Source organism: Antechinus flavipes, chromosome 4 (genome assembly GCF_016432865.1).
Source record: "Antechinus flavipes isolate AdamAnt ecotype Samford, QLD, Australia chromosome 4, AdamAnt_v2, whole genome shotgun sequence".
NCBI classification, from domain to species: Eukaryota; Metazoa; Chordata; class Mammalia; order Dasyuromorphia; family Dasyuridae; genus Antechinus; species Antechinus flavipes.
In genome coordinates, this window is record NC_067401.1 from 74,561,073 (window position 1) to 74,576,607 (window position 15,535).

At 35.7% G+C, this 15,535-nt stretch overlaps 1 protein-coding gene across 2 annotated transcripts in view; it reads left to right on the plus strand.

Annotated features, from left to right (window-relative positions):
• Positions 1–8,776: 8,776 nt before the first annotated feature.
• The window catches only part of MTARC2 (mitochondrial amidoxime reducing component 2), a 36,763-nt gene continuing 30,004 nt past the window's right edge, over positions 8,777–15,535 (plus strand). Inside the window, exon 1 of one of the 2 annotated variants that reach the window (XM_051993336.1) lies at positions 8,777–9,237. In XM_051993336.1, coding sequence (XP_051849296.1) covers positions 8,945–9,237 — 293 coding nt within the window. In that variant the 5' untranslated portion in view covers positions 8,777–8,944. The remainder of the gene's footprint in view (positions 9,238–15,535) is intronic. The other variant, XM_051993335.1, reaches the window with a different exon arrangement.

Consider the following 15,535-nt stretch of genomic DNA (forward strand, 5'->3'; position numbering starts at 1 on the left):
ATGAAGATTGAATACTTAAAAAACCCTAAAAATTCTAGATACCAGGGGAGGAAATAGTGTATGCTAGCTATGGATGATGGCTAGTGAAAAAGCATTAAAAGGTATAGGATCATTTATAAAACTAAACTGTGATTCAACAGTCCCAAGAGAGAGAGTCTTGAATATGAGAAAGCCATTTTGGACTATAGAATAGAAGAAAGAGAGTATTATACAATATAATAAAGCTTGAAAGGTAGAATGGGGCCAATTTGAGAATGGATTTAAAAGTCAAAACACAAAAGATTATATTTTATCCTAAGGACATTAGGTTGTTAATGAAGTTTATTGACATGATCAGACTTGTGTCTTATGAAAATCATTTTGGCAGATGTGTGGGCAATAAATTAGAATGGAGACAGATTAATTTATTACAATAATTGGGTGAAAGGTGATAAGGGTTTGAATAAGGGTGGTAATTGGAGGAGTAGAGGCAAGAGGACAGTTGTGAGAAATGTGGAGAATGGACAAGACTTGACAACTGATTTTGTGAAAAAAGAGTGAGGAATCAAAAATGTCTCTAAGGTTGTGAGGTTAGGGTGGTACTATTAATGGAAATAGGAAACTTTAAAAGGGGAGGTCAGATTTGGAAGGAAAAAATAATCACTTCTGTTTTGAATCTGAGATGGATAAGTGATAAGTTGAAAATGTCCATCAGACAGCTAAAAATACATGAATAGAGCTCAAAAGAGAGACTAAAATTCGAAATCATCAGCCTAGAAACAATAATTAAAAAAAACCCATGGGAGCTCAGGAAGTCATAATGTAAAAATATCAAGAGAGAAAAGAGCTCAGGGTAGAGCTTCGAGGTCCATCCAATTACATAATATTATGTAATTACATGGATGATGAACCAGCAGATGAAACTGAGTAAGAAGAGAAATGAGTAGCAACAGTATATCACTGAAAACTGAGAGGAAAAAGTGTTGAGGAAAAGAGTGATAAAACTGTCAAATGCTAGTCTCTCCTAAGGCATGGAAATGGAAAACGGAATTCTGACTTAAAGAAATTGTTTCATTAGGCTAGTTTGGATGGAATATAGATTACATGAGGTTGAGTAATATAACATGAAGAAGCAAGTTACAGCCAGATTGGGAAAAGCTTTAAAGTGTAGCTTGAGGACTTTATGTCTTATTGTATTGAGAAGGCAAGGAGAAACCAAAAGTGGTTTTTGAGTAGCAGAATGACATTAGAGTTACACCCATTCTTTAATGTTATTTTGGCATAATTTTTTTTAGCATTAACTTTTCTTTTTATTTTCAAAACATATGCAAGGATAATTTTTCAACATTGACCCTTGCAAAACCTTGTGTCCCAATCCCCCCTTTCTCCTACAGTACCCTAGATGGCAAGTAATCCAATATATGTTAAACATGGTAAAAATATATGTAAATCCAATATAGGTTATACATATTTATACAATTATCTTGCTGCACAAGAGAAATCAGATCAAAAAAGAAAACAAATGAGAAAAAAATAAAATTTAAGCAAACAACAACAAAAAAGTAAAAATGCTACATTGCGATGCACTCTTAGTTCCCACAGTCCTCTCTCTAGATGTAGATGGCTCTCGTCCCAAGATCACTGGAACTGGCCTGAATCATCTCATTTTTGAGAAGAACCACATTAATCAGAATTGATCATTGTATAAATTTTGGCAGAATTTTTATAGGATGTATTGGAGAGGAGAGATCTAGACATGAGACAAATTAAGAACTTATTATAATACTCCTGATAAGGGATAGTGAGGGTTTGATTTAGGATGGTATCTTCATAGTAAAGAGAAAGGGATGAATATGTTGTAGAATTTATAAGTTTTGACAATTAGTAGGAGTAAGAGTAGGAGAGTGAGGAGTCAAATATGTCTCCAAGATTGTGAATCTGAGGTGTCTACAAGGATAGGAAATAAGGTTTGGAGGAAGGTTAAGTATAAGAGAGAAATTAATCAGTTATGTTTTGATTATATTAAGTCTGAGAGACCATATATTTCTATATGAGTCATGTTGGGAGAGAAAAATCTGAACAAAAGGGAAAAAAATCACAGGAAAGAAAAAAAACAGACGAAAAAATTGAAAATAATATGTTTCATTTTGCATTTAGTTTCCATAGTTCTCTCTCTGGATGTGGACAGTAATTTCTATTCAAAGTTTATTGGAATTTCCTTGAATTATTGAATTATTTAAAAGAGCTAAATCTATCATTGTTGATTATCACAATTTTGCTGAGTACATTGTTTTCTTGGTTCTGCTCATTTCACTCAGCATCAATTCATTTAAGTCATTCCAGGCTTGGAATGTTTTTGACAATGAGAATGATTCAGGCTGGAAATAGATAAATTCAGGAATCATCTGCATAGATATTAAAATTAAACCCATTGAAAACTGATGATTTGACCAAGAGAAAGAAGGGAAGAATGCTCTGAATGGGCATTGGGGAGTACCCAGTTAGAGTTTGGGATATAGATGATCTAGCACTTGTTCATTGAGCATAAGTGGTCAGGCAGGCAGAAGGTCAATCAAAAGAGAGTAGCATCACTTGAGCTGAAAAAGGAAATTGTCAGGAGAATGGAAGGAGTGACAAATAGTCAAAAGGTGCAGAGATCAAGAAGTCTGAGGGCTGAGAACAAGCCATTCAATTGAATAGTCAAGAGTTTTATGAAACATTTAGAGAGAGCACTTTAAGTAGAGTGGTAAGTTCAAACTAGATTGCAAATGAGTTGAAAAATGAGTGGGGAAAATTTATAATGATAAATATATTTAAAAGGAATAGCAAGTTGTACCTAATACATTTTGTCATTTCATGTGCAATTATCTTTTTATTATGCTGTTACAAAATTCTTGTTTTATTCCATAAATTAAAAATAAATAAAAAATTTAAAAATGAATGGGATAACAATTAGAGATAATGTATTCAGACTATGTTTTCCTCTGTGTTTGTGAAGGAAGGAGAAATAAATGATAATAGATTCAGATGATGGCTGGATAAAAAAAGTTTTTTTTTTTTTTTGAGGGATGAAGGAGATATGGTTAAGTTTGTAGATAGCTTAGATGGCTGAAGTGGAGCCAGTAAATAAGATATTGAAGATGAAAAATAAAAGAAGGGGGAAGCTAGATGGCATAGTGGATAGAGCATCAGCTCTGAAGTAAAGAGAATCTGAGTTCAAATCCAGCCTTAGATATTTAACACTTTCTAGCTAAGTGATTCTGGGCAAGTCACTTAATCCCAATTGCCTCACAGAGGAAAAAAAAAGAAAAGAAAAAGAGAGGAGGAATGATAGAAGAGGCAAACTCCCAGAAAAGATGAGGAAGGACAGCTTCAGGATTACAAGCTGGCCTTGGAAAGGGGAAGGGAGCCTCTTTCCCAATAAATGGAGAAAATGATAATAGAAAGCCACAAGGTTCACAGAATCATAGGTTTAAAACTGGAAGAGATCTTTGAGGCTAGAGTCTAACTTCTTCAATTTACATTTGAGGAAACTGAGGTGCAGGAGGAAGGAATAAACATTTATTAAGCCGCTATTGTTTTTTATAAATATTTTCTTATTTGATTCTCACAACAACCTTTGAGGTAGTGCTACTATGATTTCCATTTTATAGATGAGGAAAATGAGACAAATAGGAAGGAATTAATTGACTTTCCTAAGGTCACATGGCTATTAACAAGCTGAGGTTGGTTTCCGGACTCCAGGCTCAGCATTATATCCACTGAACTACCAAGTTCAGTGCCAAGATGCAGATGAACCTATTGGCATTTCAAAATAAATGATAGTTACTTCTGCATAGTTTTTAAAGTAAAATGGAATAATTGTGTTGCTATCAACTGTGTGCTTGTTATATCAAAATGTTTTTGAGTCAAAAAAACTGGAATTTACCTTTTTAAGAATTTACTTAATATGTACATTAATCTGTGTTACATTAATTGTATTTTTATTTTATTAATTATATATCATCCTAGTCCTAAACTGGCCTCCAAAGAAGATAATGATCCAAGTTCAATAAAAGTAATAATAATTTATCTAAGACTTTAATGTTTATAAAACTCTTTTCTTTGTAAGTTCAATAAATATCCTTACTAATCAGAGCAGTTCATATGGGTTGTCCCAAAAATCTTAGTAAATTTTAAAGTTTAAGATTAAGCTTTAAAATGAACTGAGACTTCTGGTTCAACTTGGGTAAGTTCTGTTCTTGCCCTTAGATTCTTTGAAACACAAAAGAGACATGCTAATCATTTAACGACATACAAGAGCGTTTAACCTGACTTTTTACACAAAATTCTCTCCTTTAAAGAATCTCTGTCTCTCTCTGACTCTGTGTCTGTTGTCTCTCTTTCTATGTATCTTTCTCTGTCTTTGTTGATTATCACAATTTTGCTGAGTACACTGTTTTCTTGGTTCTGCTCATTTCACTCAGCATCAATTCATTTAAGTCATTCCAGGCTTGGAATGTTTTTGACAATGAGAATGATTCAGGCTGGAAATAGATAAATTCAGGAATCATCTGCATAGATATTAAAATTAAACCCATTGAAAACTGATGATTTGACCAAGAGAAAGAAGGGAAGAATGCTCTGAATGGGCATTGGGGAGTACCCAGTTAGAGTTTGGGATATAGATGATCTAGCACTTGTTCATTGAGCACAAGTGGTCAGGCAGGCAGAAGGTCAATCAAAAGAGAGTAGCATCACTTGAGCTGAAAAAGGAAATTGTCAGGAGAATGGAAGGAGTGATAAATAGTCAAAAGGTGCAGAGATCAAGAAGTCTGAGGGCTGAGAACAAGCCATTCAATCGAATAGTCAAGAGTTTTATGAAACATTTAGAGAGAGCACTTTAAGTAGAGTGGTAAGTTCAAACTAGATTGCAAATGAGTTGAAAAATGAGTGGGGAAAATTTATAATGATAAATGTATTTAAAAGGAATAGCAAGTTGTACCTAATACATTTTGTCATTTCATGTGCAATTATCTTTTTATTATGCTGTTACAAAATTCTTGTTTTATTCCATAAATTAAAAATAAATAAAAAATTTAAAAATGAATGGGATAACAATTAGAGATAATGTATTCAGACTATGTTTTCCTCTGTGTTTGTGAAGGAAGGAAAAATAAATGATAATAGATTCAGATGATGGCTGGATAAAAAAAGTTTTTTTTTTTTTTTTTTGAGGGATGAAGGAGATATGGTTAAGTTTGTAGATAGCTTAGATGGCTGAGGTGGAGCCAGTAAATAAGATATTGAAGATGAAAAATAAAAGAAGGGGGAAGCTAGATGGCATAGTGGATAGAGCATCAGCTCTGAAGTAAAGAGAATCTGAGTTCAAATCCAGCCTTAGATATTTAACATTTTCTAGCTAAGTGATTCTGGGCAAGTCACTTAATCCCAATTGCCTCACAGAGGAAAAAAAAAAGAAAAGAAAAAGAGAGGAGGAATGATAGAAGAGGCAAACTCCCAGAAAAGATGAGGAAGGACAGCTTCAGGATTACAAGCTGGCCTTGGAAAGGGGAAGGGAGCCTCTTTCCCAATAAATGGAGAAAATGATAATAGAAAGCCACAAGGTTCACAGAATCATAGGTTTAAAACTGGAAGAGATCTTGGAGGCTAGAGTCTAACTTCTTCAATTTACATTTGAGGAAACTGAGGTGCAGGAGGAAGGAATAAACATTTATTAAGCCGCTATTGTTTTTTATAAATATTTTCTTATTTGATTCTCACAACAACCTTTGAGGTAGTGCTACTATGATTTCCATTTTATAGATGAGGAAAATGAGACAAATAGGAAGGAATTAATTGACTTTCCTAAGGTCACATGGCTATTAACAAGCTGAGGTTGTTTTCCGGACTCCAGGCTCAGCATTATATCCACTGAACTACCAAGTTCAGTGCCAAGATGCAGATGAACCTATTGGCATTTCAAAATAAATGATAGTTACTTCTGCATAGTTTTTAAAGTAAAATGGAATAATTGTGTTGCTATCAACTGTGTGCTTGTTATATCAAAATGTTTTTGAGTCAAAAAAACTGGAATTTACCTTTTTAAGAATTTACTTAATATGTACATTAATCTGTGTTACATTAATTGTATTTTTATTTTATTAATTATATATCATCCTAGTCCTAAACTGGCCTCCAAAGAAGATAATGATCCAAGTTCAATAAAAGTAATAATAATTTATCTAAGACTTTAATGTTTATAAAACTCTTTTCTTTGTAAGTTCAATAAATATCCTTACTAATCAGAGCAGTTCATATGGGTTGTCCCAAAAATCTTAGTAAATTTTAAAGTTTAAGATTAAGCTTTAAAATGAACTGAGACTTCTGGTTCAACTTGGGTAAGTTCTGTTCTTGCCCTTAGATTCTTTGAAACACAAAAGAGACATGCTAATCATTTAACGACATATAAGAGCGTTTAACCTGACTTTTTACACAAAATTCTCTCCTTTAAAGAATCTCTGTCTCTCTCTGACTCTGTGTCTGTTGTCTCTCTTTCTATGTATCTTTCTCTGTCTTTGTCTCTGTCTGTCTCTTTCTGTGTGTCTTTCTCTGTCTCTCTCTGTCTCTCTCTCTCTCTCTGTGTCTGTGTCTGTCTCTCTCTGTGTCTCTGTTTCTGTCAATTTGTGTCTGTGTTTGTCTCTGTCGTTCCCTATGTCTCTGTCTCTGTGTCTATCTCTCTCTTTCTCTGACTCTGACTCTTTCTGTCTCTGTCTGTCTCCCTCTCTTTTTCTGTCTTTCTATATCTCTGTCTCTGCACCTGTCTCTGTATATCAGTATCTCTGTCTGTGTCTTTCTCTCTGTGTCCCTCTGCCTGTCTCTTTCTCACTCTTTCTTTCTCTGTCTCTGTTTTTGTTTCTCTGTGTGTGCCTATCTTTCTGTCTCTCTCCTTTTCTTTCTCTGTCTTTTGTCTCTCTCTCTCTCTGTGTGTCTGTGTTTATCTTTCTGCCTCTGTGTCTGTCTCTGTATCTCTCTGTCTCTCTGTATGTTTGTGTCTCTGTCTTTCTGTCTGTCTGTCTTTCTGTTTTTCTCTCTTGTCTCTTCTTCTTTCCCCTAAGCATGAACTGTAGGAAATGAAGGAAATAATACTTGAGTTCTTAGACTTAGAAGTATTTAAAACTTTAATATCTGAGGGAATAAACTGGAAACATTACTTAATGTGTGCATTTATCTGACACTGCAAGGTAGTTATTCTAGTCTAAAACTGGCACCCCCAAAGTACAACAGTTAAAGTTTAATAATGATTTATATGTCGAAGACATTACTTTCTTTTGTAAGTTCAATATTCATACGACTTTTGCTAAATTCAGTCCAGGTTTTCATTCCTACTTTCTTATAATGAAGACTTACTCAGGCCAAAGTCTATTCTGTGTTTTCCAGTTTGTTAGAGCACCGAAGGTTTCGCCATAGGAGGGCAGGACTGGAAACAGCCAATACCAGGCTTGGGAAGGTGGCTGCTTCCCATTTGAGCCTATAATTTTCCAAATCTTGGGAAGCTTTCAAGTAGCCCCCAGAGACACCATTTTAAAAGAGGACAGTCTCTCAAAAACCAAGCCAGACCAAAAACGTGTGTTTTGAGAAATAGGTGAATTTTGGTCACTTTAGACAATATATAGAAAATAGTACTATAACTGTCCCCATTTTTTGGGGGGGTGTCCTCTCATGGCCTGATCATTTATGTCTCCATCCCCCCTTCATGCTCATGTAATGTTAGAACAGAAGGAATTTTAGAGATCATGAAGTCAATTTTGTTTTGTTATTGAAGATTCAGTTTTCTAAGAGTGGAAACATCTTGCCTAATGTCCTATGGATGGTGTAAAAATCAGGGGCAGACGCCAGTTCTCTTGACTCAGTCTGTTTTCTCTCCACTCTACCATTGTTGAAAAAGAAGAAAGACTACAGATAGAGTCGGAAGGCTTAAGTTCGAGTCCAATAACTAACTGGCTGCTTAATGTTCTGGGACTGTGAACAAATCATTTTAATTTCTTTAACTGTAAAATGAGGCATTTGGAGTAGATGATTTCTAAAATCTTTCAGCTCTGAAACGTTTAGTCAGTCTAATGAATCTGAATGGAAGAAAGTGATACTTTTCTGGGACAAGGAAGGGGAACGGCATACAACTGGGAAGGGAAATGGGAATGGTGACTAAGACGGGAGGGAAGATGGGAATGGAGATGAGAGTGGGAATGGGGACGAAGATGGGGATGGGTCGAACGTCAGGAGGCCGTTAAAACAGAGAGGGAATGGAAAACCTCTTCTACCTCCCGAAAAAAAAGGGGAACCAGTGGGTGAGAGCGTAATATCGATTCCCAGGGAAATAGCTAGATAGCACGTGATTAACAGTTGCGATGAGTTTCTTGGAACATCTGGGAAGTTTGCATTAGAAATCTAGTTTTTTTTTTTCCGTACTTAGAAATTCTTTAATATCTGAGGCAATAAAGTGGAACTTATTTAATGTGCGCCTTTATCTGAGACTGCAAGGTAGTCATCCTAGTCTAAAACTGGCACCCAAAAAGGACAATAGTTAAAGTTTAATAAAAGTAATAACGATTTATGTATCGAAAATATTATTATGTATTAAACATTTTCCTTTGTAAGTTCAGTAAATATCCTTACTAATCCGTACTGAACATTTAATACTTGAATGCCCTTCAGCACTTTCATTTCTCTTTTGATCAAAAACTACTTTAAGTTTGGGAAGGGGCGTGTGTGTGTGTGTCTCCTCCCCCTTTCCCCCACTCTTCCTTGTCTCTTGCTCTCCGCCCCTCCGGAGAAAGAGTTCGGGAGAGTCCCAAGGTGAAGTTCGCGCCCCTCCTGCCTCACACTCATTTCGCGTTAAAGTGCAGTGCCCTTCTCCAATCTATTTGTGCCAGCCAACCGCCGGCCGTGTCCGCTTTGCACTGCCTTTGGAAGTTTAGGAGCTGCAATGGGCGCCGCGGCCTCGTCGGCTCTGACGAGCCTCCGCCTTGCACTCCCAGGCTCAGCTCAGTCCAGGGCCGCCTGGATCGGGGCTGCGGCGCTGGGACTGGCCGTAGCCACGGCTCTGGGGGCCGCGGCCTGGAGCACTAGGGACCGGCGGCGCCGGCGGCGGCGGAGCCTCAAACAAGTGGGCACTGTAACGGAGATCTGTATCTACCCCATCAAGTCTTGCAAGGGAGTGATTGTGAATGAGGCCGAATGCACGGAGATGGGGCTGCGCAGCGGCAACCTGAGGGACAGGTACCATTAGGCCCCGGGCACTGTCCCAGTCTCGGGATTGGCAGGTGGCGTGCGGGCCTGTGGAGTCCAAAAGTAGAGAGAAGTGCGAGTGCGAGAGAAAGCCTCCGCTTACCCGGAAGAGGAGGATAGGGGACAAGCAAATCAGTAGCTTTAGTCATTGGGGGCTGTGACTTTGAATGCTGTAGTGTCTTCTAGGTCCTTGGCTCCCGAAGCAGACCTATCAGGAGAAGAAACATAAATGCCCATGTAGGTGCACTCTGGGGTACAGTTTCTGTCAGCATTTCAGTGTCGCTTTATCACTGTGTAACACTTTAGCGACCTGGTTTCTTGTCAGAAAGTGACTGTGTTTTTGGCAAAAATGATGTAAAATGATTTCATTGCAGAGCACTGGAAAGTGATAGTTAAAGATTGACCAAAATTTCCGGGGGCTTCAGACCAAAGTGTTATTCTTATAGGAGATTAGACTGGACCTGTGGTTTTATTGATATACAGAACTCCTAAATGAGGGAGAACATCTATTAATGTAGATGTGACACGTATTTTTCAGCGTAGTCTTAGGGAGTAGCCTAAGAATAGCAAGAATCCTTTGCTCAAAATCTCATAGTTAATGTGTCAAATATGAGACTTGAACTTAGATCTGGCTCCGAGACTGTCTCTTCTTATTGTTGTAGTGCTGTTTTGTATCACGTGGCCTAAAAAGGAAATAGTGGATTCATGTGAATAGGATGGTCTCTATGTATATTTCCATATAGAAAAATAAATTATTCTACTGTACTGCATTGTACAGTACTACTGTACCATCCCACACAGTAATAGTATACAGTGGTATACAATAAATAGCGATAAAGCCTACCCAGTCTTTGGCACTGATTTTTGGTTGATCAGGAAACGGGGCACTCAGAAGGTAAAGTGACTTTGCAAGATCACAAAACTAGTTTGTGACAGAGCTGGTGTATACTGAGGCATAATCCATACTCTTTTCATCCACTATGAGGCATAGATATATACAGAGCAGTTTAACTGTGGTCTTATATGGGATTGTAGAATATAAGCAAATCAGTATCTCAGGGGATGCTTCCCACTCTATGACTTTGTGATTTATTTATCTATTCATTTTCTGAATTGTCCACTCACCTCTGCTGAATGTTTCAAGGCAGACTGATATAGTACAATCAAATGGATATCTAGTCACTAGCTGAAGAAGCAGTGACTAAGTTATGAAAGGTTATTCTTTATTGTATTCTTAATTCTCAGAGACAGGCTATTGGTTCCTGCTGGGTTATCCTGCAGGGATAACAATCACCTAAAATAAGACAGAAAGAAAAAAAAAGAACAACCAGTAATATGGCAGGAACTTTTCTTTTAAAAATGTTTTTATTGATGTTTTCTGTTTCTTATATCATCATAGTAATCTCAAGTATCCTTTCTCTTCTTCCTCTCCCAGAACCATCTCACATAACAAATAGTATTTTTTTTAAAAGAGGAAAGAAAATAAGCACAAGTAATAGAGACACTGAAAAAAGTCTGAAATCATGTGAGCAGTACATAACATCTGTGTATCTCCCATGCCTATGAAGGGAAGGAGGAAATAGGAGTGTCCTCTCATATCTCTTCATTTAAACCATACTTAACTTAACTTTTATAATTTTGTTACATTAACTTTTGATTTTTTTTTTTTTTTGCTGTGTATTTCTTTGCATTTACATTGTATTTACTATGTATATTGTTTTCTTGACTGCTTACTTCACTCTGCATCAGGTCATGTAGATTTTTTTTCAGATGTGTCTATATTAATTGCACCATTTTTATAACACAGTTATATTTTGTTATATGCATGTAATACACTTTGTATCCATTCCCCAATTGGTCAGTACCTACTTTATCTCCAATTCTTTGTTATCACAAAAAGAGCTGCTATAAATATTGGTTGTGTATAGGGACTTTCTTCTGATAAATGTCTTCCTTAGGGTATAAACCCAATAATAAGTCTCTGGACCAAAAGATATACAGACATCATTTTATTTGCATAATTCCAGATTTCTGTCTGAAATAGTTGTACTGTCCCATAGCTCTACCAATAATGTATTAGTATATCACAATTCCTTCAACATTGACTATTGATGTTTTTTGGATTATTTTTTTTTGCCTATTTTCAGAGTGTTACATAAAATCCCAGGGTCGTGGATTTTCTTTTCTTTTATTATTAGTGATTTGAAGAAGAAGATAAAGGAGAGGAGAAGGAGAAGGAGGAGAAGAAGAAAGAGAAGGAAGAGAAGAAGAAGAAGTAGAAGAAGAAGAAGAAGAAGAAGAAGAAGAAGAAGAAGAAGAAGAAGAAGAAGAAGAAGAAGAAGAAGAAGAGGAAGAGGAAGAAGAGGAAGAAGAAGAGGAAGAAGAGGAAGAAGAGGAAGAAGAGGAAGAAGAGAAGAAGAAGAGAAGAAGAGGAAGAAGAAGAGGAAGAAGAAGAAGAAGAAGAAGAAGAGGAAGAAGAAGAGAAGAGGAAGAAGAGAAGAAGAAGAGGAAGAGGAAGAAGAGGAAGAGAGGAAGAAGAGAAGGAAGAAGAGGAAGAAGAGGAAGAAGAAGAGGAAGAAGAGGAAGAAGAGGAAGAGAGGAAGAAGAGGAAGAAGAGGAAGAAGAAGAGAAGGAAGAAGAAGAAGAGGAAGAGGAAGAAAAAGAAGAGAAAGAAGAAGAAGAGGAAAAAGAGGAAGAGGAAGGAAAGGAAGAACAGAAATTTCAGCAAAACTAAGCAATATATTAGCCAAATCTGCTTGGTCTGATTGGTCTCTCTTGAGTGGCTGTTGAAGATGTCTTGTAGTATTACAAGCTTGATGCAATAGGTACTCAGTGTCCCCAGAGCCTGGAACAACACTTAACACATAATAAATGATTAATAAATGCTAGTTGACTCATTGATCACAGTAGGTGCTTATGAATTGAATTAAATCAACACATGTATGTATGTATGTACATATATATATACATATATATATATTTAGTGCAAATTTTTTTTATTTGACTGCTTATGTATACTCATGTATGTGAATATATCTATCAAGCTAAATTGTCTCTCCACTAGTCAAGCACTTCTGTTTTCATCAAACACAAGCATAGTAGAATCATGTATTCTTCACATCTCTCAGTCAATTGTGTTACTGTGTTGCTATAGTCTGAAAAAGCCTGCCTTTATCTCTCTTATACATTCATCAATATACCATTCCTGTATATCATTTTCATAAGGATGTCACAGAGTTGAGCATGGTAGCACACGAATAGGTAGTTATTAATGTCTTCTTAATCGCTTTATAAATATATTTTCTGCTTTTTTCAATACTTTATCTTTTTTCTTTGAAATTCTTAAAATTGGTTCAATAATAATTTGAAAATTGTATTGTTTCCAGCACTAATTTCACCTGTGTATATTTTGTCAGGTTCAGATACTTTTTCTGGATTTATCTTAAGTGCCTTTTCCACTTCCTCTAATAGTGTATTGAATAGTAAGATGCTCAAAGGAGAGACAGCTTGGTATAGTGGAAGAAGTATTGGCTCTGGACTCAGGAGGGACATGAATGTGAATTCCATCTTTGACCCTTGCTAATGGTGTGACTCTGTGCAAATATTCTAACCTCCCTGAGAATTTGTCCTTATCTATAACATGAAGAAAAAGATATCTTTGATATCTAGCTCAAAGACTATTTTGAGGGTCAAATACAACAGTAAAGTGCTTTATAAAACTTAGGGGCAATATATAAATCAGTTACCTTTTAACATCTCCTTGTTGATGAGAACAGGCTGCTACAAAAATGCTTTCAAATCTGTTCCATTTTTGCATCTATTTGTCGTCCCCCTCAGTTTATCTATAGATGTTCTCTTTTCTACTGCTTTAAAAGCAATTTAAAGTCCTTGAGTCATTCCAAGGGATTTTGAATTGAATGAGTATTGTAAGTTTAATATCCTCAAATGAAAAAATTACTGATAGTTCTTTTTATTTGTCCCCAAATTACCTCATGTTTCATAAAAGGAGTTTGTTTTATAGTTTTCAGGATTTGATGACTATGTCCACATTCATCCTATCTATATTACCTATCAAATTTTTTTTTTCAGATAATAAAAAGAAAGTTGGATTTGGATATAGGAAACCTAGGTTTGAATTTTGGCTTTACCACTTACTTGGTGGGTAACCATCAAGTCACTTAACCTCAAATATATTAGCCTCAGATTACTTGTCTATAAAGGAGAATAATAATACATGTGCTATCTACTTCACAGGATGATTGTGATAAAAATATTTTTTAAACCTTAGAACCTATGTAAATATGAGTTGTCATTACTGTAAATTTTAATAATCTTCAGATTTTACTTTTTATTTTCTTTTTCTTAAATTTTTTTTCAGTGAGGGTTTGATATCTTTTTAGTTTATCTAACATCCCAATTTTCTCCCATCCCATAGTCATTTGCCTTTTTCTGACTATTCCATAGCTTTATTATATCTATATTGTAACATGGGAAACAGAGCAACTAATTAGTATTTTAGAATCAAGGGCACAATAATTTTAAAGTAAAGCTAAAATAATGTTTTAAATGTGAACCAATTTTGTAAAAATTTGAAACAAATATGTTGTAAACTGGTACAGCCTTTGACTACATTTTAGTTTTTGATAACATGGACCTGAATAACCACAACATTACTTCCAAATATGGAAGAAAGGCAATATCTACTAATTTGCTGGACAACAGTACTTTGTAATGGATGATAAAGGTTATTTTTTTGAGCAGAAAGTGATAAATATTATTACCAGTTTATTTCCTTAAGTTGTGATAGGAGTAATGTAGAAAACACATTTTTTTTTTACCTTTCATCTTTATCCTTGAATAGGATCATGAAAGAAATAAAATGCATCTATCAATCAATCTATCTATCTCTAATCAATAAATTTATCTATCTAATGCTACATAAGGCTGTTTTTCCTTTTTTTAAATCTGTAATTACAATGTGACAAATACTGAAAAGTTGGGTTTCTACACAGTGTTACAAGCTTCCAGGTAGTGTAGGATAGTGGATACCACTGAACAATACCACTGACATTTTCAGAATGTGAAAAGTTAAGAAATTAAGATTACACAGAACAATTAAGCGATCAATATATGTCTTGAGCTGACAAGGAATTGGGGAGCTAGGAAGGCATAGATGGATCCAGCAAATCAAAAAGAGTCTTGTGATTTTGAGAAAAATCACAAACTTAAGATAATAGCTGATCCAGCCCAAACTAGTTGGGGTCAATGTTTTGACTTGACCAAATCACTATTGTGCCTGCTTGATAGGCTAATTGAATATTAAACATCAATCTGTAGGAGGAGTTTTTATGCTATTTTTGAACATGAGATGTATGATGATGGAGGGGGAACATGTTTATACATATTTAGGGGAAACATGTAGTAGGTGTATTAGAAAGATTGTAACCTGGAAGGGAATTGACCAATCCAGTCTCTGAGGAGAAGGACTGAGTCAAACTAGCGAGTATAAAGTTTCTCCTACTTCTGTGCTCAGGGCTCCCTCTTTCCAAAAAGGAGCAGAGTCCACTTCTTGCCAGAAACATTACGATGATTCCTTAAGATTCTTTCAAAATAAATTTTCATTGAAATCTGATTTTCAGTATTGAATATATTTCTAACAAGCATATAACCTTTCAGCTAATCTGAGATTTAATGGTATAGAGAAAAAAGGGCTCTCAAGACCATTTAAGACAATGATGTTCAAAGCATTTCATTGTGGAAAGAGAGCATTCCAAGAATGGGTGAAAATACTTAGAATTAGGATATTGAATATCTTGTTTGAGGAATAGGAAAGAGGGCAATGTCACTGGATCAAAGAGTATGTACAATGTAAGATGTAAGAAGACTGGAAAGATTATCTCTATGTGTATAATACTTAGGTTATGAAAGACTTTGAATATTAAACAGAGAATTTAATCTTGGAGGTGAAGGGGAGCCACTGGATTCTATTGAGAGGGAGAGGTTCAACTTGCACTTTGGGAAAATCACTTTGGAGGCTGAATGGAGGATGTATAGAACTGGGGAGAAACTTGTGGCATGCAGATCAACCAGCAGGATATTGTATTAGTCCAGGTATAAGGAGATGAGAGCCTGCACCTAGGTGGTGATTGCTATCAGAGGAGATAGAAAAGTGTGCATTTTTGTAATGGCGAGAAACTGGAAACTGAGAAGATGCCATCAGTTGGAGAATGGCTGAATAAGTTATGGCATATGAATGTTATGGAATGTTATTGTTCTATAAAAAAGATCA